General features: G+C 51.4%; 1 protein-coding gene across 1 annotated transcript; it reads left to right on the forward strand.

Moving 5' to 3' along the window:
* The first annotated feature begins 1,518 nt into the window (after window positions 1–1,518).
* Window positions 1,519–9,253, forward strand: FGF8 (fibroblast growth factor 8). The gene is made up of 5 exons (XM_010714623.3): window positions 1,519–1,590; window positions 1,699–1,735; window positions 3,365–3,545; window positions 6,653–6,759; window positions 7,551–9,253. Exons 1-5 carry the CDS (start codon window positions 1,559–1,561, stop codon window positions 7,836–7,838), a joined length of 645 nt encoding a protein of 214 aa, XP_010712925.1. The 5' UTR covers window positions 1,519–1,558; the 3' UTR covers window positions 7,839–9,253.
* The last annotated feature ends 16,095 nt before the right edge of the window (window positions 9,254–25,348 follow it).

Genomic DNA, 25,348 nt, shown 5'->3' on the forward strand with positions numbered 1-25,348 from the left:
TGGGAGAGAGGTGCTTCATCCAGACCTTTCCTTTCGATGGATAAGAAAAGCAGGATTGCTCCACTGTAGGGCAGTGGGAGCACCTTGTGCTGCCCACTCCGGTGCTCGGCTTGTGGGCACGGCGCTGCCTCGCACACGGGGTTGGTGCAGAGGGCTTTTCTCTGAGCCGTACCCGAGGACTGATCACCCCCAGCACCCGCCCTGCAGCCCCCCAGGTGAACGCGGGCTCAGCCCGAGGCTTCTCTAGACGTTTAGGAAAGCCCATCAGAAACATCCCCCGTCCTTTTGCACCGAGAAGAAGGGGACGGCGACGCGTGGTGCCCGTTCCCAGCGCCTGGCGGTGGGTGAGTCCCAGGGGGTGGTGGTGGGCAGCGTTTTGGGGCGAAGCGTTGGAGGGTGCCTGAGCAAAGGGGGGAATGAGCGAGCTGGGAGGCGGTGTGCGTGCAGGGCAGGGAGGGCTGTGCGGGGCTGGGGGTGTGTGTGTGTGCGTGTGTGTGTGCGTGTGTCGGTGCGTGTGTGTGTGTGCCGGTGCGGGAGGGCCGCGCAGGAGCGCTGTGTGTGCGCTGTCACTCAGAGGCCGGCTGACAGGAGCTGCCTTTCCAACGGCGGCAGATAGCGCTGATTGCTGATTCGAGGAAACAAAATAGCAATTGTAATTATGGGCTCTGATAAGATAAAGGAGGGCGCGGGGAGCGCGGGGACCGGCAGCGGGGCACGGCCGGCAAATTAGCGGCTGTCACTCAGCGCGGAGCAGGCGGCCCCGGCCAGGTACCGGCCCCGGGGTCCCGCCCGCCCGTCCGCCGCAGCCCCGCCGCAGCCCCCGCCCCGGTGCGCAACAGGTGGCGGGGCCGGGAGCAGCGGGGCTCGCCGAACAATGCAGCCCTCGGCGGCCCTACCCGGGCTGCGGGGCTGAGCCCCGTCCCGCCGCGGCCCCATGGCCCCGCGCAGCCGGTGCTGACGGACGGCCGCCCCTCCAGGTAAGCGCCCGGCGGGGACGTCCGGGGGAGGGGGGGGTCCTGCCGCCCAGTACCCCCGGCTGCGCTGTTTGCTCAGCCTCTCGAAACTCCTGCCCACCCCTCCGCCCCGGTAATCCTTTTAATGTCTGACACGTCCAGCGAGAGGGCTCGGCCCCAATCCACAACGCGGACCCTTAAGCCTCGTTTTACAGATGGGGAAACTGAGGCACGGCGCGGGGACGGCATCCCTCCGCCGGCCGAGCCCGTAGCGCCGCCACTCCCGAGCGGCCGCCGCCGGAGGTTTCCCCTGCTCCGCCGCCCCGCCGGGGCCGCCCCCCGGGCTCTCCGCCCCCGCCGCCTCCCGGGCCGGCAGCGGAGCGGAGCGGGGCGGGGGGCTCCCCGCGGCGGGGGGCTGCCGGCCGCGCTCCCCCGGGGGCTGGGCGGGCGGGCCGGCGGGGGCCTTTCCCCTTCTGTAGCCGCTTGTGCCCTCCTTTCCTCGGGGCGAGGCAGGGCGAGAGGAGTCGAGGAGCCGAGCAGCGCCGCGCCCCCCCCCCCCCACCCCGCCGCCGGGCTCCGGGCTGCCGGCCCCGCAACGCTCCGCGATGGACCCCTGCTCCTCGCTCTTCAGCTACGTGTGAGTACCGCAGACCTCCTTCCGCCTGCCCCCAGCCCTCCCTCCTTTCCTCCCCGCAGCCCCCCGGCTCACACCTCTCTCGCGTTTTCTGTCCACCCCCCCTTCCAGGTTCATGCACTTGTTCGTCCTCTGCCTGCAAGCCCAGGTAAGCGCCCGCTCCGCCGCCGGCTTTGTTCGCCCCTCGGGGCCGGGGGTCGGGAGGGGGGGGTCGGGTTAAAGCCCCGCAGACGACGCGAACCCCGCTGGAAAGAGCCGGGAGCGGGCGGCTGCACGCCGGGTGCGGGATGGGGTGCGGGGGACGAAGGGCCCCCCGCCCACCCGCGTTGTGGGGTCTTCGGAGGTTCGCTCTTCCCGTTCTTCTTTAAATCGCACTGCAGATCGCCCCTTCCTCTTGTCTGGGGCTATTATTTCATCCGAAAAACGAGGTAGAATTAGGAAAAAGGGGTCGGGATGGAGGAAGAAAAGGGGGAAAAATAAAAAAAGAAAAAAAAGGAGGAAAAGAAAAAAGGGAAGGAGGGAAAGAAAGAACGGAGGGGGAAAAAAAAAATCAATTTCCTTACTAAAAAGCGTAGATTTCGCTCCAGCTGAACATTGCTGCTGCTGGTTGGCATCGCCGGGGCCAGGAGTGTCAGTAGGAGATGGGGCTGTGGCTGCGTGCAAAATGGGGAGAAACCCCCTCCCCCGGGGCCACAGGTGCAGAAGCGTTTTGAAAACGCTCCTTAAGCCGCTTTTTATTATTATTATTATTTCATTGGAAGCTCAAGAGAAAAAAAAAAAAAATGGAGTTTCCAGCCCCAAAGCAAAGGAGTGTGCGGTTGTATAAAACATAGCTGTAATATTTTGGAGGACGAGACGGAGCGGCACGGCTAATGACCTCTCCTCCACATGGTACCCTCATCAGGGCCGGGAGAGTCCGTGCATTATCCACAGCCGGCTGCAGGAAAGGCGCGGAGGCAGAGGGGTGGCACTGCCGAGGGGAAATGTGGATGTATGGGCGGCTGCGGGAGAGAGGCGGCTCCGGCTTTTATTGGGGTCTGCTGGTGGTGGGGAATCTTCCCGTTTGACGTGGGGGTGGCGGGGGGGTCCCGGCCTGCTGGTGTTGAAAGGAGCGACCTGCTAACATTTGCTCGGAATACGTCTTTATAAATGTCAGTGAGCAGTGAAATTTTCCGGACTTAAAAGAGGGGTTGGAGATGAGGGGGGAAAGGAGTCCTGTGCCGGGGATGGGGGGAGCGGGTCGGGCTTATCCTAGAATTGCTTATGGCTGGGGAGCAGCGGGTCTGGAGGGGTCGGGTCAGCTGCTGCTATGGGGCAAGGGGTTGGAGCTGGGATGGGGACAGCACCAGGATAGGGGTGATGGTGAGGGATGGCTTACACGTGGGTATGGAGCTCTTTGGGGTTTGTGCCATAGGTACCCAGTGAGGGAAGTGGTGTCCTGACGGCTCACAGCACTGCCTCATCTGCAGGTTTGGGGCATGAAGAGTGGGGTGTTAAGGGGCAAAAGGGGTCCTGGCAGCTGCGTACCCCGTCTTGGGTACCTCTGTGCCAGCTGGGACCCACCGAGTCCTGGCAGACCTCGGGGGTCACCGAGCCCCATCATGTCCCCATGATGCACACACCCGTTTGGGGAATCCTGTCCCAAAGGGCTCAGCTCCCCCCATCCCACTGACTCTGCTCCTCCTCTGCAGGCGCCGGCAATCCTTGCTCAGCCCGTTCGCCCCCCTGAGGAGTAGAGATTATAATGGTGTGTCGTATATTTTTTAATTTCCTAAAGGTAACTGTTCAGTCCCCACCTAATTTTACACAGCATGTGAGGGAGCAGAGCCTGGTGACAGATCAGCTCAGCCGGCGGCTCGTGCGCACCTACCAGCTGTACAGCCGGACCAGTGGGAAGCACGTGCAGATCTTGGACAACAAGAAAATCAATGCGATGGCTGAGGATGGGGACGTGCACGGTAAGGAAGGACGTGGCTGGCGGGGGGGGGGGGGGCTGGGAGGTGTCTGCAGTGCTGTGTGCCGATTGATGATTTCCGTCCTGTTGGTTGACCAGAAATCATTAGGATCGCTTGGCGTGTGCGGGGGTTTGTGAAGGGAGAGCAGCAGGGTGAGCGCTCGGTGGGTTTGGGTGCTTGTGGGGTGGGCGCTGCTCGCTGCTGCTGTGCACCTGACTTGCAAGGCTTGGTTTGGCAGAGGCAGTGCTGACCGTCTCTGATTCTTCCTTTGGAGGAACAGAGGGTAAAGTTGGAAAAGATGTGAGGGGGTTGAAATTGTAGGTGAAGTGCTGCTCTGGAGTCCTGCCTTAAGTTAGAGCCATCCAAAGTGGTGTTTCCCCCACATACCCCCTGCGCTTCCCCTTCCTAGAAGTGTGGGCTCAGCGAGGTGTTGGCTGCAGCAAGGAGGACACAAAGCTGGGGGGGCTCTGCAACTGTGCGCAGCCCTCCTGCTGCTGTGCCACTCTTGGCACCCCGTGTCCCCCCAGCCTGTGGTTCCTTGGGGAGGAGAGCAGTGCCACGCTGCTGCCACCCAAAGCCAGGACACCTCGGCCACGCGTGCTGGTGTCACATGGGGACAGTGGTGTCGGCCCCATCTGCACTCAGTGGGGCACCGTGCCCCGTTCCCATGTGGACAGGAGGTGCCCGTGCTGGCGTGTGCCGTACGGAGCCATCCCAACTGTTGTTCTTTGACATTAGCCGCAATTTCCCTTTCTTGTTGAAGGAGATTAGTAGGAGCACTGTGCTTCCTTCCAGGGTTGGTTTGGTGTTTGGTTTTCATTCCCATTTTTCTTTGGCTGCCGATGTCGCACCAAACTTGAGCTGTGTGTGGAATCCCGTACGCAGTGTTAGTCGGGAGCCGCTCCTGGATGGAAGGAGTGTCAGCCAGCTTCCCAAGCAAAAGGGCCAAGCAAACCCCGAAGCCTCCTCTGGCTTTAGCCCTGTAACGCCTCCGTTTTCAAGGCAGCTCCGCACCTCCAGGAGCGGCCAGGTTTAAATAAGGCCAAAAGGAGGGGACGCGCGGCGGCGGCTCGAAAAACTCTATTAAAACGTAATAAAAGAGGTGAAGCATCTGAGGAGCAGGGCAGGAAAACGAGGGCTGATCTAAAGCAGAAAGAGAACAAGCAGTTTTTCAGATGTAAAGTTTTAGGAGTTGCAAGTCTGTAAATGTTAAAATAGAGGTTCGGGATTGTTCTATATGAATCTCCAGGGAGGCCCCCATGTCTGGAAGAGCTATTAAATCGCTTCTTACTTTCACCTTTTTTAACATTTCCTGAATACTTTCTCCTCTTCGCAGTCCAGTTGGGGGATCAAGTGTGTCTCGCTGCATTTTTTCAGCGTTTACGTAGCCGCTTTCCCTTCAAAGTTTGAGCACGAAACATAACTTTTCTGGGATAAATCTGTCACTTCAGCGAAAGAACAGAGTTAAAAATGTTAAGCTCCCCCCGTCCCTTAAATAGGGAGAAAAAAGGTCTCCCCGAAACCTTTGTCAGAAGAAAACAGCCCTCGTTAGAAAGGGCCCTTCCTTCTGCAGTGGTTTTTTTTTCCCTGTCTGATTTTTGGGGCAGGCATGCAGAAGGCACTGATTTATTTTTGTGGGTGACCCCTTTTCCCATGCTGACGTTTTTACAGCCGACTTCACATGAAGCCCGGCGCTCTCGGTTATCTGTCTTAATTGTCAATATCTGATGGACTCCTTCTCGGGCCCGGCAGCACTGCCGGCTTCTCCCTTCCTCTCCTGTGGTGCTGTCGATCCGTTCACCCCCTACGGTCCCTTTGCTTGGGGCTGTCCCCATCCTGCAGGGTGATGGCTGTGACTCCAGGGCCGGAGGGGAGCGCCGCGCATCCGTGCCTGCCTTCCTCCTCCCTCCCTCTCTGCTCTTCCTATCTCTGGGAAGAGAGCAGGGAAAAATCAATTCTCTTCAAAGCTTTGACTGCCTCCCGGATCAATCCTCCCCCATACGGATGAATGGGGGTCCCTGGCTTGGCAGTCTGGGGATGCTGAGCCCCTACAAGGGGCTGGTGTGGGGTGAGGGTGGCCAAATTTCCTGTCTCTGAGCTGGGCTGAGGGTGTGGGATGGTGCATGGGGTGCTGGAGGTGAGGAGCTGTGGGGGGCAGTGGGAGAATTCCCCACGCTTGGTGCAGGATCAAGACTATGTGGAGACAGGCGGTGATTTACTTGTGCTCCTGAAGTACTGCTCAAGCTGGGTTTAGCGAGCATACGGCCTGGGTATGCCATCCAGCAGCATCACTGCAAAGCCACTGCGGGGCTGGGGGGCTGCTGGTGAAAATGAGCTGCATCGTGGTCCTGAGGAACTGAGCATCCCATCTGCGGATTTGGGAGAACAGGGCACCCTGTGGGGCGGAGGCTGTACGCTCTGAGTGCCCTCTGAAGTTGGGGGGGGCAGCAGGTTTGTGGCAGGACATGGTGGTGAGATGGGACAGCCCTGGGTGGCTTTCTGTGGGGAAGACTTTGGCACTCGGCACAGCACGGCTCTGTTGCTGCAGTTGGATTTGGGGTTTGCCCCAGGAGGAGAGCTGCTAGGGGGCTGCAGGGCGGGGAGGAGGATGCTCTGTTCCCAGGGTGGCCGCAGGAGGGAAGGTGACAGGTCTATTTATAGGCGGCCCATCGACCTGTGATTTGCATAGCTCCTTAGGAAGTCAATCGATGCCTCCATTAAAAAACTGAGACCAAATCAATATGCCCTCTCGACTTGTGCAAAGGTGAAAGGCATTAAAAGGATGGCCGTACCCTTCACGCCTCCCCTGCCAGCTGCAAAGTCACTGCTCCTCCTGCAGCCCCAGCTCGGTGCGGTGTCCCCACGGGCTGAGGACAGCTGGCAGAGCACTGTGCAGGGCAGCTGGCTTGTCCCTCGAGTTCCCTTTTTCCTCCTGGGATGCCCTGTGGCACCTGAGCCACGTGGATCTGGGCAAGGCAGAGCTGCTCCAGGTGACAGAGTGAGGTGACCGAGGCCTGCCATGCAGGGATGCAGTGACAGGGAGAAGGCTGGCATTGCCAGGCTCTCCATCCCTGTGACCTCCCCGTTTCTCCTCCTGCTGCTCTCTTCAGCCAAGCTCATCGTCGAGACTGACACCTTTGGGAGCCGCGTGCGCATCAAAGGGGCGGCCACGGGGTTCTACATCTGCATGAACAAGAAGGGGAAGCTGATCGGCAAGGTAGGGCGGGGGCTGGCACCCATCCCTGGGTTGGGAGGTGGAGTGGGAAGCACAGGGCTCTGTAGACAAGGAACCTGCAGCCCGGCAGCAAGGGAAGGGGAGGGTGGGTGCGGTGTCCTTGTATCTCCCCGAACAAATAGGCGGATTGCCGGGCTATTCTCCCCGATTACATGGTACAAGGGCTGGGAATGTTAAGATGCTCCGTAGGGCAGGCCCTGAGCACACCCGTTAGTCACGCTCCCTCTGAGCCTCCATGCTCCTACCCCGGGGTGGATGAGCAAAATTCTAGCAGGGCAATGAATTTTCAGGAGGGTTTTTCCATATCTTGGGGCTGGCTGACATTAAACTGCTTGGGAACCATGACAGATTGGGTCCTCTCCCTGGTCCCTGTGCTTTGTCTGATGTGAAGGAGCTCAGCCTCCAGCTATTCTGTGATCCCTGCAACTGGTATCTGTGGGTGTTACAGAATGGTTGGGTTGGAAGGGACCCTGAAGACTGTAGAATCACAGTATGTTTGAGTCGGAAGGGACCTTAAACCCACACAGTTCCACCCACTGCTGTGGGCTGGATGCCCCTCACCAGATCGGGACATCATCCAACCTGACCTTGAGCATCTCCAGGAATGGGGCACCGGCCAAAATCTGGGCAGCAACTTAACCCTAATCCCTCACGTCATTCCATGTTCTCACGGACCACGTCTTGTCCCTTCCCGTGCTCACTCCCTGCCAGATCTCAAGCGGTGAGAAGCACTCCCATTGCTCAACCCCATCCCTCTATCTCCATCTGCACAGAGTAACGGCAAGGGCAAGGACTGCGTCTTCACCGAGATCGTGCTGGAGAACAACTACACGGCGCTGCAGAACGCCAAGTACGAGGGCTGGTACATGGCCTTCACCCGCAAGGGCCGCCCGCGCAAGGGCTCCAAGACCCGGCAGCACCAACGCGAGGTGCACTTCATGAAGCGGCTCCCCAAGGGCCACCAGACCACCGAGCCCCACCGGCGCTTCGAGTTCCTCAACTACCCCTTCAACCGCAGGAGCAAAAGGACTCGAAACTCCAGCGCCAGGGTGCGCCCGTGACGTGTGCCCCTCGGTGGACTGATGTAGAGACGTTGCGATAGGGTTATTAAAGGAAAAAAGATAAAAACAGGGGATGGGGGGAGGATAAAAGAACTACACTACTAGTTGTTGATAATTTGGGGGTGGTTCTGTTTTTACAAAAAAAAAAAAAAAAGGATAAAAAAAAAGAAGAAAGAGGCTCTATTTTTGTACTCCAACTTTACAAGAGATGAAATGTTCAAAGACTGCTGAAGGGGGGGAAGAGCCCTTCGCTTAGAAATGTTTTAGTGTTTGGGGTTGTGTTTTGGTTTGTACTTTTTATTTTTTTTCCCGTAGCTCTAGGGGGGAAAATCCTCGCTTAAAACAAGCAAGAAAACAAAAAAAAAATGGGAATCCAACCCAACTGAACTGAACGGATGCTCACCTGAATAGATGCTCAGTGGAGAGGTCGGATAGCGATGGAGGGAAAGGATGCATCTCGAGGTGGTGGAGGACTCACGGCTCCATCCCCACATCGTCATGACTTGGGCCAACTGCCCTTGAGTGCCCCACGGGGAGTCCTGGACCGGTTTGGCACTGCTCACCCATCAGAGCATCTTCGGATATTTTTTTATTTTTCTTTTTTTTTTTTTTAACTACTACGGTGAGGCAGCGAGTGATGGCTGATAACTGTTTTTGTGGGTTTGTTTGTTTGTTTGTTTTTCCATCTGGAAAATGTGAGCTTTTCACCAAAAATTGACTTTTTTTTATCAGGTGGAATTTTTCATCAGTCAAATTAAAGAAGCTTACAAATCGCTGCAGAGCCCCTTTGGGCTGTTTTGTGGTAGTATTCAGTTGGTGCTTGACTCTTCCATCCTCAGCTGTCTCTTCCAGGTTTGCTCTCTCATCTTTGCCCGAGGAAAAGAGAGGGTTTCTGTAACAACTTCTGTTGATGGATGCCCAGATTTTTATTTAGGACAAAAAGGATCCAGGGAAAGATGAAATCCTTTGAGTGAGCAAGCCCAGCCCCACTCTGCTCATGCTGCCCTGGGACTGCCTCTCTCCAAAGGGTTAAAGCAATTATTCCTTAACGGGGAGGGCAAACAAAGACACTGGATAGGAGCCAGGACCAGGGGTGAATTTTCATCCAATTTTTATTTTTATTTTTTTTTCCTGTTTCCTTGAGGATTTTTTTTTTTCAGTCGTGTACAAATTTTAATGTGAAATGATTTGAAATATTTATTTAATATGTGCATTAAAAATTTGTATTAGCCTACCTGAGCCTGCCTGCTTTCCTGGGAGGGCCTGGAGAAGCAGGATGGAAGGGGGATGGGGAGGACAGAGAGGTGCAGGGCAGGCTGAGGCTGCTGCATGGTGCCAGCCCTTCCCAAGGAGCAGAGATGGGAGGGTGCCTGAACTTCTGGATCCAGGTGTGTTATGGAAATCATTTTCCTTGAGGAATTCCCAGGTTTAATGGGAAGGTGGCACCTCTCTGCCATATGGAAGCGCGTGCATTTCTTCCTGGGGGTGCAGTAAAATGGAATCTTGGCATGGGATGAGGCTTTCATGGAGTCATACCAGAATCTCACAATGGTTGGGTTGGAAGGGACCTTAAAGCCCACCCAGTTCCACCCTCCTGCTGTGGGCTGGGTGCCACCCACCAGGTCAGGGCCCAGGGCCCCAGCCAACCTGACCTTGGGTACCCACAGCTCTCTGAGAATGCCCAGAGCTGCTTCTCAGGTAGCCTCAGTTGTCCCCAGTTGGCCACACAGCGGTGGAAGGAGGGGTCTCAATTGGGGCTGGAGCTCACTGGGACAAACCCGTGTTTGCTGGAGTGCTGGGACAAACCCGTGTTGTTGTCCCCAGATTGCAGGGAATACAGGTGAATGGCTCCTGGCCCTTCCCTAGGTGGAGATGGTATTTGATAGGTCTTAATGGGTGCTTTTCTTTCATTAATTTGTCTAATTGCTTCTCTTAATGGTTTTGCGAGCCTGGATGAATCGGTACTTGGTGGCTGCTCCAGGTAAGGGCAGCAGAAGGGCAGGACTGGCTTCAGGCAGGTCACCAGGTGTCCCCTTGTTTCTTCCCCTGGGATAATGGCACGGGGGAAGGCATGGCCTGGGCACTCCATACTCGTGGCCACCCAGCAGTCTGGGACAAGGGGACAGGGTTTGGGGAAGGACACCCCGTGTGTCCCAGCACAGCCTACCAGCTATTGGCTGTGCTGCTGAGAAAGGCACCCAGGCCTGGCTCCTGCCGAGGGATGCTGGCTCTCCCAGGGTGGTTGGTCTGAGGTTAATTAGTTCCTTTTCATTTAAGAGCTTTTGGGTTACATACAACCTAGGAGCACTACAATTTGGGGCTTTGTTTATTGCATGAAGGTGTCTAGATTCAGCTTCCAGCCAGTAAATGCCACTTTGCTTTTGCTTGGAAGATTAAAGTGCCTGCTGCTACTTAGTTAATGAGTAAGTGAATTAATTAATGGCTTCTCATACCCTGTTCCTGCACTGATATCACTTGATCCTGGCTGGAGCAGCGTGCCCAATTCCCAGCAACATGGCACTGAGGGATGTGGTGGTGATGGGTTGACGATTGGTCTAGACAATCTTAGTGATCTCTTCCAGCCTTCATGATTCCATAGCAGAAAATCAATAGGTGGAGGTGGCAAGAGCAGGGAGCTGTGGTGCTGGAGCAGGCTGTATCCCCCCATTGCACCAGAGCTTGGTCCTCTACTGGAACGTGTTGTCTGCACTCTGTCCTGTTTCTCACCATGAGCACCCCAGTCATCATCACAGAGTGAACCCACAGCAACTTGTCCATGAGGTGCCCATGGAGCAGGGTGAGCCTTGTAGTGCATGGCAAGGACGGGGCACGCTCCAGTTGGGAAGGAGGGCTGGGCTGTTTGTTTATTGCATCAGTCTCAGCTTTCAAACATCTCCCTGCCATCCCCATCCCCCTCCTTTAATTAATTCTGGGTAAGGAGTCCTGGCTTTATTGTGCCACCGAGCCAGGGCTCCCTGTGGGAAAAGTCACACCTTCTGAACAGCTTCTGATACCATGCAAATGAAGGACAAGTCCAGGAAACGCTTTCATCTCGGACCTGTCCAGCCCCCTGCCCATTAATTACACACATTTCATTTGTGTGAGAGCAATTCCTCTCGAGGAGGGGGCGGGGAACGGCCACAGAGTGTGGATCACCTCAGCCCTGCTCTCTAACGACCCCTCCTTGGGAGGGGGGTTATAGCCAGAAACAGGGATGCTTAAGGACTGAGTAGGGGATCCCATATTTCTGCTCGTGCACAGCCACTCCAGATGGAATCATAGAACGGTGGGGTTGGAAGGGACCTTAAAGATCATCTAACTCCAACCCCTCTAGCTGTGGTTACAAGTGTTGCAGGAGCATCCTTGAAGTGAGGTATAGGACTGAGCAGAAATAAGCTCAGTGTTCTCCCAGTAGAGCAAGTCTCCAGGGCAGGAAGCCTTGCTGGCCATGCATGGACCAGTCCCAATGCTCCTGCTGAGCATTTCTCTCTCTATGCCCCTCTCCTTTTTTCACAGCCCCTCTGACTCTGGTGGTCCTGGCACAGCTGATGGCACCTCCACGCTGGCTCCCATTTGCCTGGGGCTGATGGGGAGAGTCGGCCCCAGATCCTGGAGAAGACACAGAGACGGGGATTGTGGAGTCAGTGGGTTTTTGCAGCTTGTTTCCTGGCCATAATAATAACACTTAGCACTTCCATAACACCTGGGATTCTCCAAGCACCTACACATCTGCTCCTCATTACCACACCACTTTTCATTTGCAGCACCTCTGCCCCCTGCCCACACACCTCAAGCAGCCACAGTTTTCCCCAGAAATGGGGTTACTCCTGCTTTCCCCCAGGAATCTCCTTTGGGGCAGGGTCCTGGGGAGCTGTGACTGTGTTCTGCTTTGGGGTTGGGGCAAGATACTGCTCTCCTGGACAGGGTAAGCTAAGCCATGCCGTGTTCACCAAAGGGTGAGATGGGGCTTGTGAGTAGCAGCCCGTGCTGCTCCATCATGAAACCCACTTCAGATGTTCTGCTCTGGAGAAGAGAGATGCTCCTGGGATTCATTCAGTGTACAGCATCTCTCCTGCGTTCATAAGGGCTGGAGCACCAGAAGGTCCCTTGTGGCTGTCAGATGCAGTGGCCAAGATGCAGTCTGTGGTTGTGAGGTCCTGAACCAGACTGGTAAGAAGCACCGTGGCTGTGCCCAGGCATTTTTGCTGACCTTGTGCTATTGTGGGCTGGAAATGGGATGCTGAGGGCTGTTGGAGCCTGGATGCCTGATGTGTATCCCCACTCCCATCTGGGTCCCCTGTTCAGTTTGGAGGACCCCTATCAGATGCAGTCATGGCACTGTGAAGGTTCCCTTCTTCCTAGGATGGCCTCTCATTTCCGCATAGCCAACAGCCTTTTTCTTCTCTTTTCCATCTTTTAGAACTTTTATAACATAAGGAGATGGAAAAACTCAACTTCAGTGATCATTTTGCCAACTCTACATTGCAGTAACACGCCCTGGTGGATGGAGACTCTCATTTTATGAGTTCCTCCCAAAGCAGATGGCAGCCCTTGCCCAAAGACTTGCTATCATGTAAGGTCAGTTACACCAGGTGGCACCAGCTGGCGTGGCAGATATTGGTGTGCTCACAGTTTCGTTGCTGCCATAGCAAAGGAGACTTTGTAAGGGATTCGGAGGAGGGCTGGAAGGTGGATGCTCACAGCAAATATGAGAAAAACCCCAGTTGCAACATCCGAAAGAAAGACCAACCAACCAAAAAAACCCCAAACTCAACTACAACAGAAAACGCTGCTGAGATGCAAGGTGACAAGACGCAAGCTGTACACTGGTAGGAAAAATTTGGCTTGGAGATGTGAAATGAGATGCTGAGTGCTGGCTTGATTTGCATGCTCAGCCCAGCGCCCGTGAGAAGCAGCTGCCCAGCTGGGAGCCGGCCCTTTGGTAACGGCCTGCGAATTTCCCCGGGCTCCGTTAATTGCGGGCCGGCTGCTAGTTACAGCTCCCGGTCAATTGCTGCGAGTGTTGGGCCCTGCTGAACAACCCCTTGAAATCAGCTGTTAGCCCAATTAACAACCAGTTTGGCTACAGTTCGGGCTGTTAACCATCAAACAGATAACTGCTGGTCATGATTGATTTCTCAGCAGTTGGGGCTGCCGTGGAGGAGCTAACCCGTTCCATGAAATGCCACAATAGCCAAGACGTGGAGCAGGCAGCTGGCTCAGACTAACGTCAGGGCCATCCCACAGCAAGGCGGGCAAGGCAGCAGCTAGGATTTCTGCTTGCTTTGGTTGAAATGAGGCCATCATGGTGTGTTAGGGTGAGCCACATCCAGCACCGTGAGATGCTCCAGCCCTGTTTGTAGGGCAGCCACTGGTACCCGTGGCCATCGCAGCCCTCATGGATGGAGAATGTTTGGTGCTCAGCTCTCTGCCGTACTGTTTCTGTTCTATCCATGCAAAGATGATCTTGTCCAGTTGGAATATTCAAGTGTTTCCACACTTCCATCTGTGTGGCCAGCCAGGAGCTTGGATAGGGAACGGGAAAACACTTCTACAGCAGCCCAGGATGTTGGCCCAACTCAGCAGGTAGGCAATGCAGACCCATCTGTAGACATGAGCACATCTATTAAAGTCATAAAATATTCTTGGTGTCGTAGGTAAGGCTGGCAGCCTGGGGTTTGCTTAAGTTGGTTTGTCAGCTCTTTCTCCAGTTCCCTCTGCTGTTTCAGAGGAACCTCGAGGTTCCTCCAAGAGCAGATCTGGTGTTCCCTGATGTGATGCTTTTGCCTGCCTTTCATGGGAGGTATGGTTGTCCTGGTTGTCAGCATGTAACCTTGCATTCTGTATGTGATTTCTCAGTTCTCCCAAAGGGAAAAAATGAGAAATTTGTGTAAGCAGGAGAATAAAGAGCTCAGCTTTCCCACTCCTTGGATCTGTAAGCAGAAATTATATTTGCAGCTTGTGTATTTAAGTGTTTGGGCTGAACTGCAGTCCTGGCTGGTGCATCTCCTGTCTGCCTTTTTCTCCCAGCAGCTGTTGGTAAATGCATCCCTCCAGGATGAAGCTGCTGCTTGGGCTTTGACTTTCTCTGTTTTACAGAAAGCTATAAACGGAAGCAGTTGGTTTTGTTGGGGGCTTTTTTTAGATGCTGAGAAGGCTCCATCGCCCCCAGGCTGGCTCTGCTTTCAGCAGCCAGTGTGCCTGAGCCAGGCACTCAGCAGAGGATCCAGTAGGAGAAGCAGTGCAGGATTTACAAGGGCTCCTCTGCTCAAGTCCCACATCCTAACCCCTCCTCTACAAGAGGCCAAGGAAAGCTATGGAGGTGGTCCAGCGGGGAACCGATGCCTATATGCTATAATCTGAGCTATAAATGAAGTACAAAGCCACAGAAGTGATCCTTTGCTAAACCTCACATCCAATTCTATAACTTGGACTGCATGCTGGACCCTGTCCCACATCCTGGCTGGAAGGAACCTGCTCTGTAAGAGTTTTAAATTCGCAGGGGTTGCTCTGACTGTCCGGTCCAAACCTCCAGCAACACCTGGACAAGGGGATCCTTTCCAGTGCCTTCTGAGTGAAAGCCATAGGCAACGAAAGAAAGATTTCCTGTAGAGTTGCCATATTTCAGTATTATTTGGTGTTTCTCACTTGAAACTGTGTCACTTCGCCTTCTGGCACTTGGTCTTGCACTCACCTTTCCAGTTCATAGTGCCATCCCACTCCACCAACACAGGTATTCCAGGTATCTCTGCACACTGCAGCCATTTCTTTCGGCTGATTCCCATCTGTCGGCATCTCCTGTGGAGCCTGAGCACACTGGCTATAGCACCCATCCCTGGCTGTGCTGGGGATGCTGTGAGGGCAGTGATGCAGTGACACCCACGGGACAATCTCCCTCATTGAATCCTTGGCATGGAAGTGCAGCAGGGGCACAGTTGCAGGTTTCTGTCCCTCTGTAGAAAGGCTGCAGCGCATCTCCAAAACAGAGGTGGCTGTTTGTGGAATGAGTTCTGAAGAGTTGAGCCCTGCTATTGCCCAGGAGGGCTCCATCTCTGACCTCTGAAGGTTCAGCTGGTCTGAAGTCAGAGCTATTTTTGCTCTCTGTTGTGATAGGGTAAACTTGCAGTCATTCTTCTGGCTTCAGTAGACTTCTGGGTTAGTTCAGGCAAGAGAAGAGGTTTGTTGCACCTCATTATCCCCAGTGGCCATATCTGCAGTTCTCTTACACCAAGTGGAGACAGCAGTGAGCACAGAGGCGTTCATGTAGGGTTAGGGCAGAGACTGCTTGGGGAGCTGCTTGCTGTCCCACAGCACTGCCCTGGCAGTGACCGAAGGACAGGGAGGGCATGACCGGGCAGTTGCAATACATGCAGCACCCAATGCTGACCTGCCTCCCTCTGCCATCACCATCCAGTTAGCTGTAGGAAAACCTCCTTCCTCATTGCTGCTAGATGGCAAAAGAGCATCCCTAAGGGTGGTGGTGGCTGATAGGTGCTGAGCCCTTGCAGCCCCCATGGCAGGGTCCAGGCACTTTGCTCCCACTTGATCACCGCAAGGAGCGGAGTGTTTCACCACCTCCCTGTGGTGCCTTTGCCATGCACTTGACACCAGCACAGGGGATTACTTGTGCCTGATGGCTGTCTCCACCACCTCGTGTCACCAAGCAGAGATGTGCGGTGCCTGGTGCAAGGCTGAGCCCCAGAGCCCTGCTGTCAGCATGGAGGGACGTGGCATCCCATGGAGCGGTGGGATGCTGAAGCCTGCAGGAGGAATCACAGAGGGGCTTTTCCTCTAGCTGTGATGGTCCGTGAGCTGGGATTTTGGATGAAAGGCAGGCTGTCAGCACTGTGACATGGGATCACCTTATGCATGGTGAGGATGTGGCATTTCTTTTGCTCACCACCTGTGCTGTGTGGGAGGATTCTGGAGATGGGAGCTCAGGGACATGCGGCAGCAGGTGGGACACCTACAGCCAAGGTCAGAATCTGCTCTGCAGTCTGGCGGAGCCCTGAGTGCTGCTTGTACCAGGTGTGCTCCCTTGCTGGGCTTTTTGCATGGGATGCTGGCAGGGGACCCTGATGCAAACAGCCCCAGGAAGTCCAAAGGGCACTCACCCATGCAGACGAGAGCAAGAGGAGAGTCTGCAACCTGCTATGGAGAGTTCATCTGCAGAATCCTCCTCATACTGCTGCTTGCTCTATAACATCCCAATGGAAGCAGAAATCCTGAAGCCATTAGCTGCTGCTATTTCAAAGGGTGCACTGTGGCAACGCACTAAAATTCTTCAAAATCCAATTCAAGACTAGAGGCAGCAGGGAGAACACCAGGATGCTGCAGAACAGCACAGTGCACGGAGCTGCAAGCTGAGTGCCCCAATTACTGCAGCGAGCTGTCATGGACAGCAACAGATCTCCTTGAGTTATTCAGCATGTACTGAGCTGCTGAGGAAATCTGTGACCTTCCTTGAAACCAGAGCATCAGCTCAGCCTGTGTAACCTCGGCAGCGAGCTTGGGGCAGGAAGCACAGCAGTGAGCGATGGGGGCAGTAGCTTTGCTGAGGAAATGCATTTAATTTGAGCTACGCTGCAGTTTTTTGTTTGGAAAAAAATGTTGATGCAGTAACATTCTCTGCAGTAACCAGGGGTGGATTAAAGGTCACAGAGATAATGTAGCATGTTGAATTCATAGGCAGCAGATGAGGTGAGTCCCAGACCCATTGGGAACGTCTCCCTGAAGGTCTTCTCTGCAGCTTTGCCTGCTCTGCTGAGAACTGGGTTTGCACCTCTTTGCTATCGGGTTTCACTCTTTCCTGGACCTTCTTTTCCTTGAGATTCACCTCCAGCTCCCTTTGCTCGATTTATGCCTGCAGTTCTTTGCGATGCTGACTGTGCACACAGCTGGGTCTCACTGCACAGCGTGTTCCTAGGAAGTAGGAGGAGATGGTTTCCCCACTCTGCTGGAACTGTTCTGGGCGTCTGAGCTTCGTGCAAAAAGTTAAAACAGAGGTTGTGTCAAGTTTGCAGGTCCCTGGAAGCTTAATGCAGGTTTCCCAGAGGTTTTGGAGCATTCGTGAAGGATGCTGCAATGCAAACTTTATTTCATCCTTATCACCCAGAGGAGACAAATGCAGCCTTCCTCTCAACAACTATTGAACCAGCTGGATAAAAATCCAGCAAGGAAGCAACCTGTGCCTGCAGACCCCCCCAGTATTGTGTGCTCTGTCCCAGCAGAGGGAGCCCGAGTTTATTAACAAATCCAGGCCCGAGATAGGCGCTATCAAGGTGGTACTGAGCCTGGGTAGGACGTGTACTGCGGGAGGAGGGATGCTGAGACCGAGCCAAGGGATGGATGGCCTGCAAGAACTGTTGGACTTGTTTGTTGCACGGGAAAATGTTTTGCACGGAAAGATACATCAGAGCCATGCTACAATGGATGTACTGTGCCTGATCCATGGTTTCTTGAGCCTAATGGGAGCATTTGAACTGATTTCCCTGGGATTTTGAGGCTCTGTGTTAGAGCACAGAGGGCTCCGGTTGAGGAACAGGAGCACCTTCAGCTCTGATGCCATGGGTGCTCCCACGGACACAAAGTTATCTAGGAGAGGAAAGGGGATGTCGCTGGAATGTGGGAGAGTCACAGATCATTTTAGCTCATATCCAAACATCATTTAAATCAGCACAAAGCCTCCTGTTAGCATGAGCCAGCCTGGCCAAGCTGAGGCACTTCTTTTAGGATCATAGAATCATAAAGACTGGAAAAGACCTCTAAGATCATCTGGTCCACCTGCCAGCAATACTGCCCACTAATCACATCCCTCAGTGCCACATCTACCCTTTTCTTGGGCACGTCCAGGGACAGTGACCCCACCACCTCCCTGGGCAGCCTGTGCAGTGCCTCATTATGATTTCTGAGAAGAAATTCTTCCTAACATCCAAGCTGAGAAGCTGAATAACAAACTAGGATGTCTCTGGGCATGGGGATGGGAAGGCAGACGGTTCAGGCTGTGCTCTAAGCAGCAGCCAGACATTTTCCAAGGCAACTTTTGAAAGGGAGGTTAAATTTCTCCAAGATAAGGAGAGCTTCAGTGAGCTGGAATGCATCGCAGCCCCCCCCAGCCCCCCCATGCCCAGCTCAACCTACGATAACAGCTGTTGTGTTGGAAACTTAATGCTGATGAAAGAGTTAAGGGCTGGTTGATGGGCAATATCGGTGACACACCTCTGAATTGAGCATACTCCTGGAGTGAGACTGCGGACTGGTGTTACTCAATGAATAGAGGCCACTCCAAGGGAGTTTTTCCTTGAATAGAATGGGGTCAGGGAGCCGCTTTGGGGAACAATGGTTGCCACCGGCTAGCTGAATTTCTTACAATCACACACCATACCCCCTGATCAAATAGCTCCTTTGTCAGCCTGATATAAAAACATGTCATACAATGATGATCTGGAAGAATGACATGAGCTGGGCTTTCAAAGAGATCAGAAGGGCTTGTTTGGCACAAAAAGAGCCCCCATCAGAGTCAAGACAGGAAAAAATGGGGAATAAAAGGGGGTGAATGGAAACAAACAGCAATAACAACAACAGCAGAAAAGAGGGCAAGTTGGAATCTCGGGTCTGGCTTGTTTCATTGCATCCCATGGCCGCGGCAGCACCGTGTGGCTGCGTTGGAGCTGTTTGGGTACAGACGTGGATGTCAGATTGAGCTGCCATTGGGATCCCATTGTCATTCTGCACTGGGACAGAAGAAATTGCTGGATGGGAAAAGGTCACTTGGCCCAACGAATCATCTCACTCCCCCCGAAAGTGTCTCAGCACCATCTCTCTGCTTTCTCACTGTAGTTCTCTGCCTTTCTAATGCAGTGTTCATCTGCTGCCTTCATGCCTCCGTACAAAGTTCAGATTGCTGCTCTTGTTCATCTACTTATAGGAGCTGGAAAATGTCTTTATTCAACTCAATTCTCTTGTTATCTTTCGTATTTTTTTTCTTCTTGAGTGCATACACTGTTTACAATCCTCTTCCCAGGACTCACAGGGACATTGTAGAGTTTTGATGGAAAGAAAGAGGTTTCCCCAAATAACGCTTTAAGATGTGCAGGAAGTGGATCCCTCTTGGCTGCTTCCAGGGGAACAGCATTCCTGCAGAATCTATCACAGGAGTCCCAAGAGATGGCATTTGCATACAGTCATGGCAATTATTTGCAGGCTAGGAAAGTTCAGCAATTCTGGAATAATGCAACAGGAGATATTGGGCAGTTCCAGCACCTACAAGTGTAGGAAGCAGCTTATATTTGGATTCTAACCTTGCATTACATAAAACAAGCAGTTGGAATAGTCAGAAAAAAATCATAGCATTTTGTCATTCTTATAACATATGCTGCTTGGCACATACTCATTTATAGAAAAAGTAATTGGTAAATTGTGTTTACACAATGCATTGCTTATTAAATACACGGACTATTTATAGGCACATTCACACACCATAGTGATATGTATAAGCCAAACAAAATTATTGCTGACCTGCACGCTTGAGCTCTTCCATTCCTTTACCTAAAAGTCTGCATTGCACAAAAGGTGGCCATAATTAATCACTTATTCTCCTGAAACACAGCTCTAAACAGCTGTGCAGCTGGCTGAAAATAGTAATTTATTTAGAATTGTTCCAACTGGAACCTGCAGGTACCCACTTCTTACATGGGAAACCAATACCAACCTGGGTCTGGGTGATGGATGACACTCCACTCTCTGGAGTGCCTTGCAGAGAGCAGGTGTCTCCATTGCTGGCTTTGATCATTAAAGCACATTGAGACCCCTCCATCCACCATTTTGTGGTCAACTGGAGCCAACTGGGGTTGAGAAGAAGCTCTTGGCATTCCCAGAGAATTGTGGGTGCCCCATCCCTGGAGGTGCTCAAGACCAGGTTGGATGGGGCCCTGGGTCTTGATCTGCTGGGTGACACCCAGCCCACCACAGGGATTGGAATCGGATGGGCTTTAAGGTCCCTTCCAGTCTGAGCCATCCTGCAATTCGATAATAAGGGTCCATGCCATGACCATCTGGACGGTCTCTGTGAGTAAAATCTGATTCTAGATGTGGGGCATCTCTGTTCTGGGATCAGCCTTAGTTGCGGGGCTTTCTGTATTATGGAAGTTCTGGATAGGCCAAGTGGATGATGTCTTGGGTAATCTGTTTTGATGCAAAACCGTGTAATTTTGTTATACAGTGTTGTTTATAGCAACCTCTCCTCCGACTCTGAGACTTTGGGTAACTCAGGGAAAGAAAAAAAAAAATGATGTGAAGGGAATATTAACTGCATAACTATCCCAGAGGTCGGGAGGCATAACTAAGTCAGGTTGTACACACACCTTAATTCTGTCCCTTTGTCAGCAGGTCGTTGATGGAAATGTAAGTGACACGGTCACCCTGGTCGTTTCCACGTCACTTCACCCTGCTGCTGGTCCCGCTGGCTCTGCTCAGCTGGATCTCGCCTCGTCAAGTTTCCAGAGAACCTCCTTGCATTCTGCTCTGGTTCCCATCCTGCCGTTATAACCTCGGCGTTGGGAGCAAGCCTGGAAAATTTCAGGATGAAAACCGAAACCTTCCAAAAGGTAGGAGCACATAAAAATCAGAGGATATTAATGCAGCAGCAGCTGGACTTCTGCTTTAATAATGTGTATTTCGTAGAGCACGTAGCCATTTGGGTCAGATATGGGTATTTCTGTGCACTTCTGTTAAAACAAACCCCACGCCAGCAATACAACGAGAGGCTGATATACTATATTAAAATACTAATTACCGAGCTCCCTTCTTCTGACGGGTCTACTAAGGGTGCTTCAGATGGACACGTGAGAATTGATCAAAGATTCGGCAGGCTGTTGCCACTGCTCACTGGGCATTGCAACCCAAAGGAGAACCCGACTCCCATGAAAAAGATACGGTGTTTTTACAAGCAATAAAACCCGCCGGTCACTTAATTGCTATGGGGATGGGTACAACCAAATCGGGCTTTCTTAAGGCAGAAACAAAAAGGGACATAGGAGAGGGAGGGAGAGTGCGAGTGAGCGGGAGCTGAATTGATTTCAGTCTGTTCAGGTCTAGCTGGAAAACACAATGCGGCGAAACGCTCCCTGAGTCGGCAGGCTTCTTTTCCTGGGTTTTTCCCATGGTTTGAAGTGGAGAGGGAGGGATGGCATTAGAAAAAGTGTGTGAGAGAGAGAGAGACGGGGCTGTAGGAAAGGGAGAGAGATGAGAGACATCATTTGGAAGGGTGAAAATAGTCCATTCCTTCTGGGGAGTGGAAAACTTTGATGTCAGCGTCTCTGGTTTTAAAGTGGCAGTGTCAGGTTCAGGCTGAAAGGCTCTGGTATTTGAATCTTTGTCTGAGCTTGCGCTCACACCTGCACTGCAGGCACCTGCTGGGTGCAGATGAGTGGTGGAAAATAGGCACACGGCAGCACAGGTCTGCATGGCTCCCGCTGGAGGCTCATGCTGAGAGCCTCTCCTACTCGTTTGAAAGAATAGGACCAAATTTGTCGCTTGTGGCACTCAGGTGATCCTGGCAGAGCTGATCCACAGTGCATATGGCTTCTCCTTTTCTCCATTCCGAGAGCCCCACCCTGTTGGGGCTGTTGAGCAGCAAGATCATCCTGCTGGAACCTTCACCCCATATTTTACCAGGCACGAACATGATACAAAAGTAGAATGTTTGAGAATTTTGAAGAATTTCAGATCAAGCCAGTGACGAATGGAAATGTTACTGTGCACAGGATGGCTTGTGTGTCCTGATGGGATGGAGACAGTGTGTGTTCCATTGACGGTCCTCCTCTATCGGAGGCAGAGATTTGGACTAGAATCCCAGCAATGTCGGCATTTTCTTTCCCAATCCTTGTTTTCAGTGAAAGGCCCACTTTCGTGGCAGGTGGGCTGGAGAAGGGAGGTTTTCATGACTCTTTATTCTTGGATTTATAATCTGACACGCTGTATGCACATGTGCTTGTCACAGGGCTGTGTGAGGTGCCCACCACCATCCACGCATGGTCCAGCAGATGTTATAGCCATCAAGTGTGTTTTCTTCCTGTTCCAAAGGAAAACATTCTCTATTTTGGGATGTGGGATTTTTTTTTAAACTGATCTAAATAAACAAACAAAAATACTGGTGGAGAGGTAGGGCTTACATGATCATAAGAAACCTGTGTAAATGAGGATCTAAGCCTGTTCCCTGACCCATAAACTGGGTTAGTAATTAGTTGCTCCTGCAGTTTGTTGTCACAAAACCTGAGGTTAGGCTGTGGACTGTTTGGAAATTGTGAGCATTAGCAATACGGGATACCCAAACTTACGCTTACAGCAGTGCCTTGGTTGCTGCTTACAATGGGATCTGAGGGTCTGAGGCCCCAGCCGAGGTCACGTCCTGCAATTCTGCAAATTTGTAATTGCTGCAAGTAGTTAGATTCTGTCTTGGTCGTCTGGTCCAGGCAGACCCAAAGCTGCTTGTAGGATGAGGTTCACCCACATACCTTATCTTACTCTGTAAGCAAAGCTTCAGATACGGTAGCAGAACATCCTCCAAGGGACCCCTCTGTGACCGTGGGCACAAAGAGCTGGGATACCACCAGACTTACCCACGGACAGGATCTGGGTGAAGCCATGTAGGTGGAAGGAACATGCAGAATAAAACAGTACCATTGCCACTGTTACAGCGAGGCTACTCTTAGACTGCTCACTGAACACTCCAAAATGTTTTGGAACGACCCGTGGAATGAATGAAAACTGAGTTGAAAATTGCTAGAAACAACTTTGTATGTCTTGTTCTTACTCTCAAAGAAGCCAATGGGAATTTGGATGTTTAGTTCTTTAGACTCCAAGTATGAAAGGAAAAAGCCCCTAAAATATCTTCATAGGTAGCCCCTATAAAAGCACAAGATTCAAAAGCATTCCTTCAGGAGATCAAGGACGGTCCAGCCTTTGAAGCCGGGAGGATTGGGAAATTTAAAGATCTTTGTGGCAATCATATTGTGCCATTACAAATCTACCATTTGGAATTGTAAAGCATTTAAAAGGAATGATTCCAAATTCCACAGCTGTCTGGTGAGTGACAACTTGATGTGGCCTCAGGGGTAGGAAGAAGGTCATTGTTGGGAAAACAGTTAAAATGAACATTTTCCGAACAGATGCTTTAGATAATACTTTGATAAATGAGGTTAAAAACAAATAAAATAATCCGGGTGACTTTCAGAAAATAACAGACTGGCAAAACAAACAAACCAAACTCAAAAAGCAATGACAAGAAGTGGGTGTAGGGTTGGTACTTAGAAAAAGCTGATAGAAGACTGTTCAAAATAAAACAAACAATAAACAGAGTCTAAACCAGCAAAATGATGCAATTCTGCTGGCTTGGGGAGGTGATACTTTTTTTTTTTATACTGCACTACAATTTAAGAGAACTTCCATAACAGTCAACTGTTGAATTTGATACACGAAAATATTTGACAGTCCATTTTTATTGCCTTATTTTTCAAGCCATTCAAGCAGCTTAGCTGCTGGTGAAAATACAAAAGCGTTGCATGTGCCTGGTAAGTGGATAATGAGAGTGACCCCCTCGGTTTAGTATCTTTGTCAGCAGAGTGCAGTGAGAAAAGTAAACAAACAGCATCACCGCTGACAAACTGATTTATGGAATTGTTTGTTTTCATAATTTTCAGCATGGGTATGAATAAAGGTCCCGATCCTGCGGCTGCTAAGTACCTCGTAGGGATGGCTGCTGGCTGTGGGCCCTTCGCTCTCACTAAGAGCTCCTTGTAGCTGTGGTTTGGAACTACACAGAATAGGGTCTGTTGGGATTATTTTTAAGGGAAGATTTTTCCTCGTCCTTTTACAGAACTCATACCAAATAGTTTCTAGCTCTGATTTCTTCTGGCAGCCCTTTTATAGGTAAAACCAAATCAATACGTATAAACTGGGGGAAAAAAAGAAGAAAATTCACTCTTAAATTCAGCATAACCTTTTAATTTTATCCTCTTTAATCCTTTGATATTTTTTGTGCTTCTACTGCAGAAAAGCAATTCTGCTAATCACCTTTGTGCCAATCCCTGCATTCCTGACAATAGCGTGAACAGCTTCCATCAAAGTCTTTGATGTGGGAAAGACACACACACACATATAATCTGAAAACAATTCAGCTCCTTGGTTCTCAATGGCGAGCACTCTGCTTTAATAGAGTGCAAGTTCCGTGGAGGTTTCTAATCCCTTCTGCCAAACAGAAGAGACACAGTCAGGTAGCACACCTTATTCAGAAGTTAAAATAACATGTTACTTGCTCTCAGAGAAAATCAAAACAACTCAAGATCAAAAACAGATTCCGCCAACCTGAACGGGATAGACTTTCTACTCAGATAACTCTTGATCTAAGTGTGTAACAAGTAACCTGCTTTAATCCCTCAAAGCGATGGTGTTACAGATAAGTACTGTAGTAGCAGAGGAGGTGTCTTAAGTTTCAGAAATACACAAAAGCATTGGTTGGAAGGAAAAACAAAACAAAGAGCTGTCCACATGATTGTGTCTTTAGCTGGAAAGGTGTATTTGAGGGCACTGCAAAGAAGAATAAAACCCCTTGAAGACAGGAAAAGAAAAAAGAAAAAAGGAAGAAAAGACAGGCAGGTATTGAAATGGAATTTCTTCCAAGCTGGATTTCATTGACTTGCACTGTTGAAGCATAAGCTTTACAGGTGTCAGCCCTCATTTTCAGTTTACAAATCCTGCAAGCTATGATGCTGGAAGGATCTGCTGCTTCAGGACAGAACCACACTCTATTTTCTAGAGGTTCAGGGAGGTCATGAGCCATGAAAGAACTGGAATCTTTGTAAGATTTGTGAAGGCTGTGTTATTTGTTGACTTATCCTGCACTGGACACCTGCACTGACTTAATTATTAGAGTATGACCATTTCATGGAAATAATCATGTTTCACGTACAGTTTTAGAAATGCTTCCAAAACTTCTTTGCTTCTTGCTCTTGCAGACAGCTACCTATGCACTTTGTTCAGCATTGCTGAGAAGACAGGGGCCATCTTAGCCTGGGATGCACAGCACTGACAGCTCCACAGCAGTCACATCAGCTCAAACCACATCTGAGTAGTGTATGTGGTTGTAGGTCTGTTCCTCTTGCAGAGAAAGAAAGTAACAGATCATAATGTTTGGGGTAAATTATTGTTGTAAGGCAACTATCCGCACTACAAAACAATATTACTTTTAAGAGCAACACATCACTGGTTTCTTCATAACATTTTTTGTGACACCTATTTGGATGGTATTTGACCTTCTGTATGATCACTGCTTGTAAACATATTTCATCTTAGCCAAATCTTCCATAGTTACTTATATCTTGTAATATCTACACAACTGGAGAGTGCTAAGTCAGACCCTACTTCTGTGGATGTACTTCTCAATATTTTGGTTCTGCTATTGCCACATGCTACATCGCATGTGGCACTTCGAACAGTCTCCTTCCAACATGCAC

The sequence above is a fragment of the Meleagris gallopavo genome, chromosome 8 (genome assembly GCF_905368555.1).
Source record: "Meleagris gallopavo chromosome 8, MGAL_WU_HG_1.1, whole genome shotgun sequence".
Taxonomy (NCBI): domain Eukaryota; kingdom Metazoa; phylum Chordata; class Aves; order Galliformes; family Phasianidae; genus Meleagris; species Meleagris gallopavo.

Excerpts from the sequence above, each read along its gene's own strand:
- FGF8 (XM_010714623.3), top strand. The coding sequence starts at position 1,559 with ATGGACCCCTGCTCCTCGCTCTTCAGCTACGT. Across the intron at positions 1,736-3,364 it reads TCCTCTGCCTGCAAGCCCAG|GTAACTGTTCAGTCCCCACC; the intron begins GTAAGCGCCCGC and ends AATTTCCTAAAG. Across the intron at positions 6,760-7,550 it reads AGGGGAAGCTGATCGGCAAG|AGTAACGGCAAGGGCAAGGA; the intron begins GTAGGGCGGGGG and ends CCATCTGCACAG.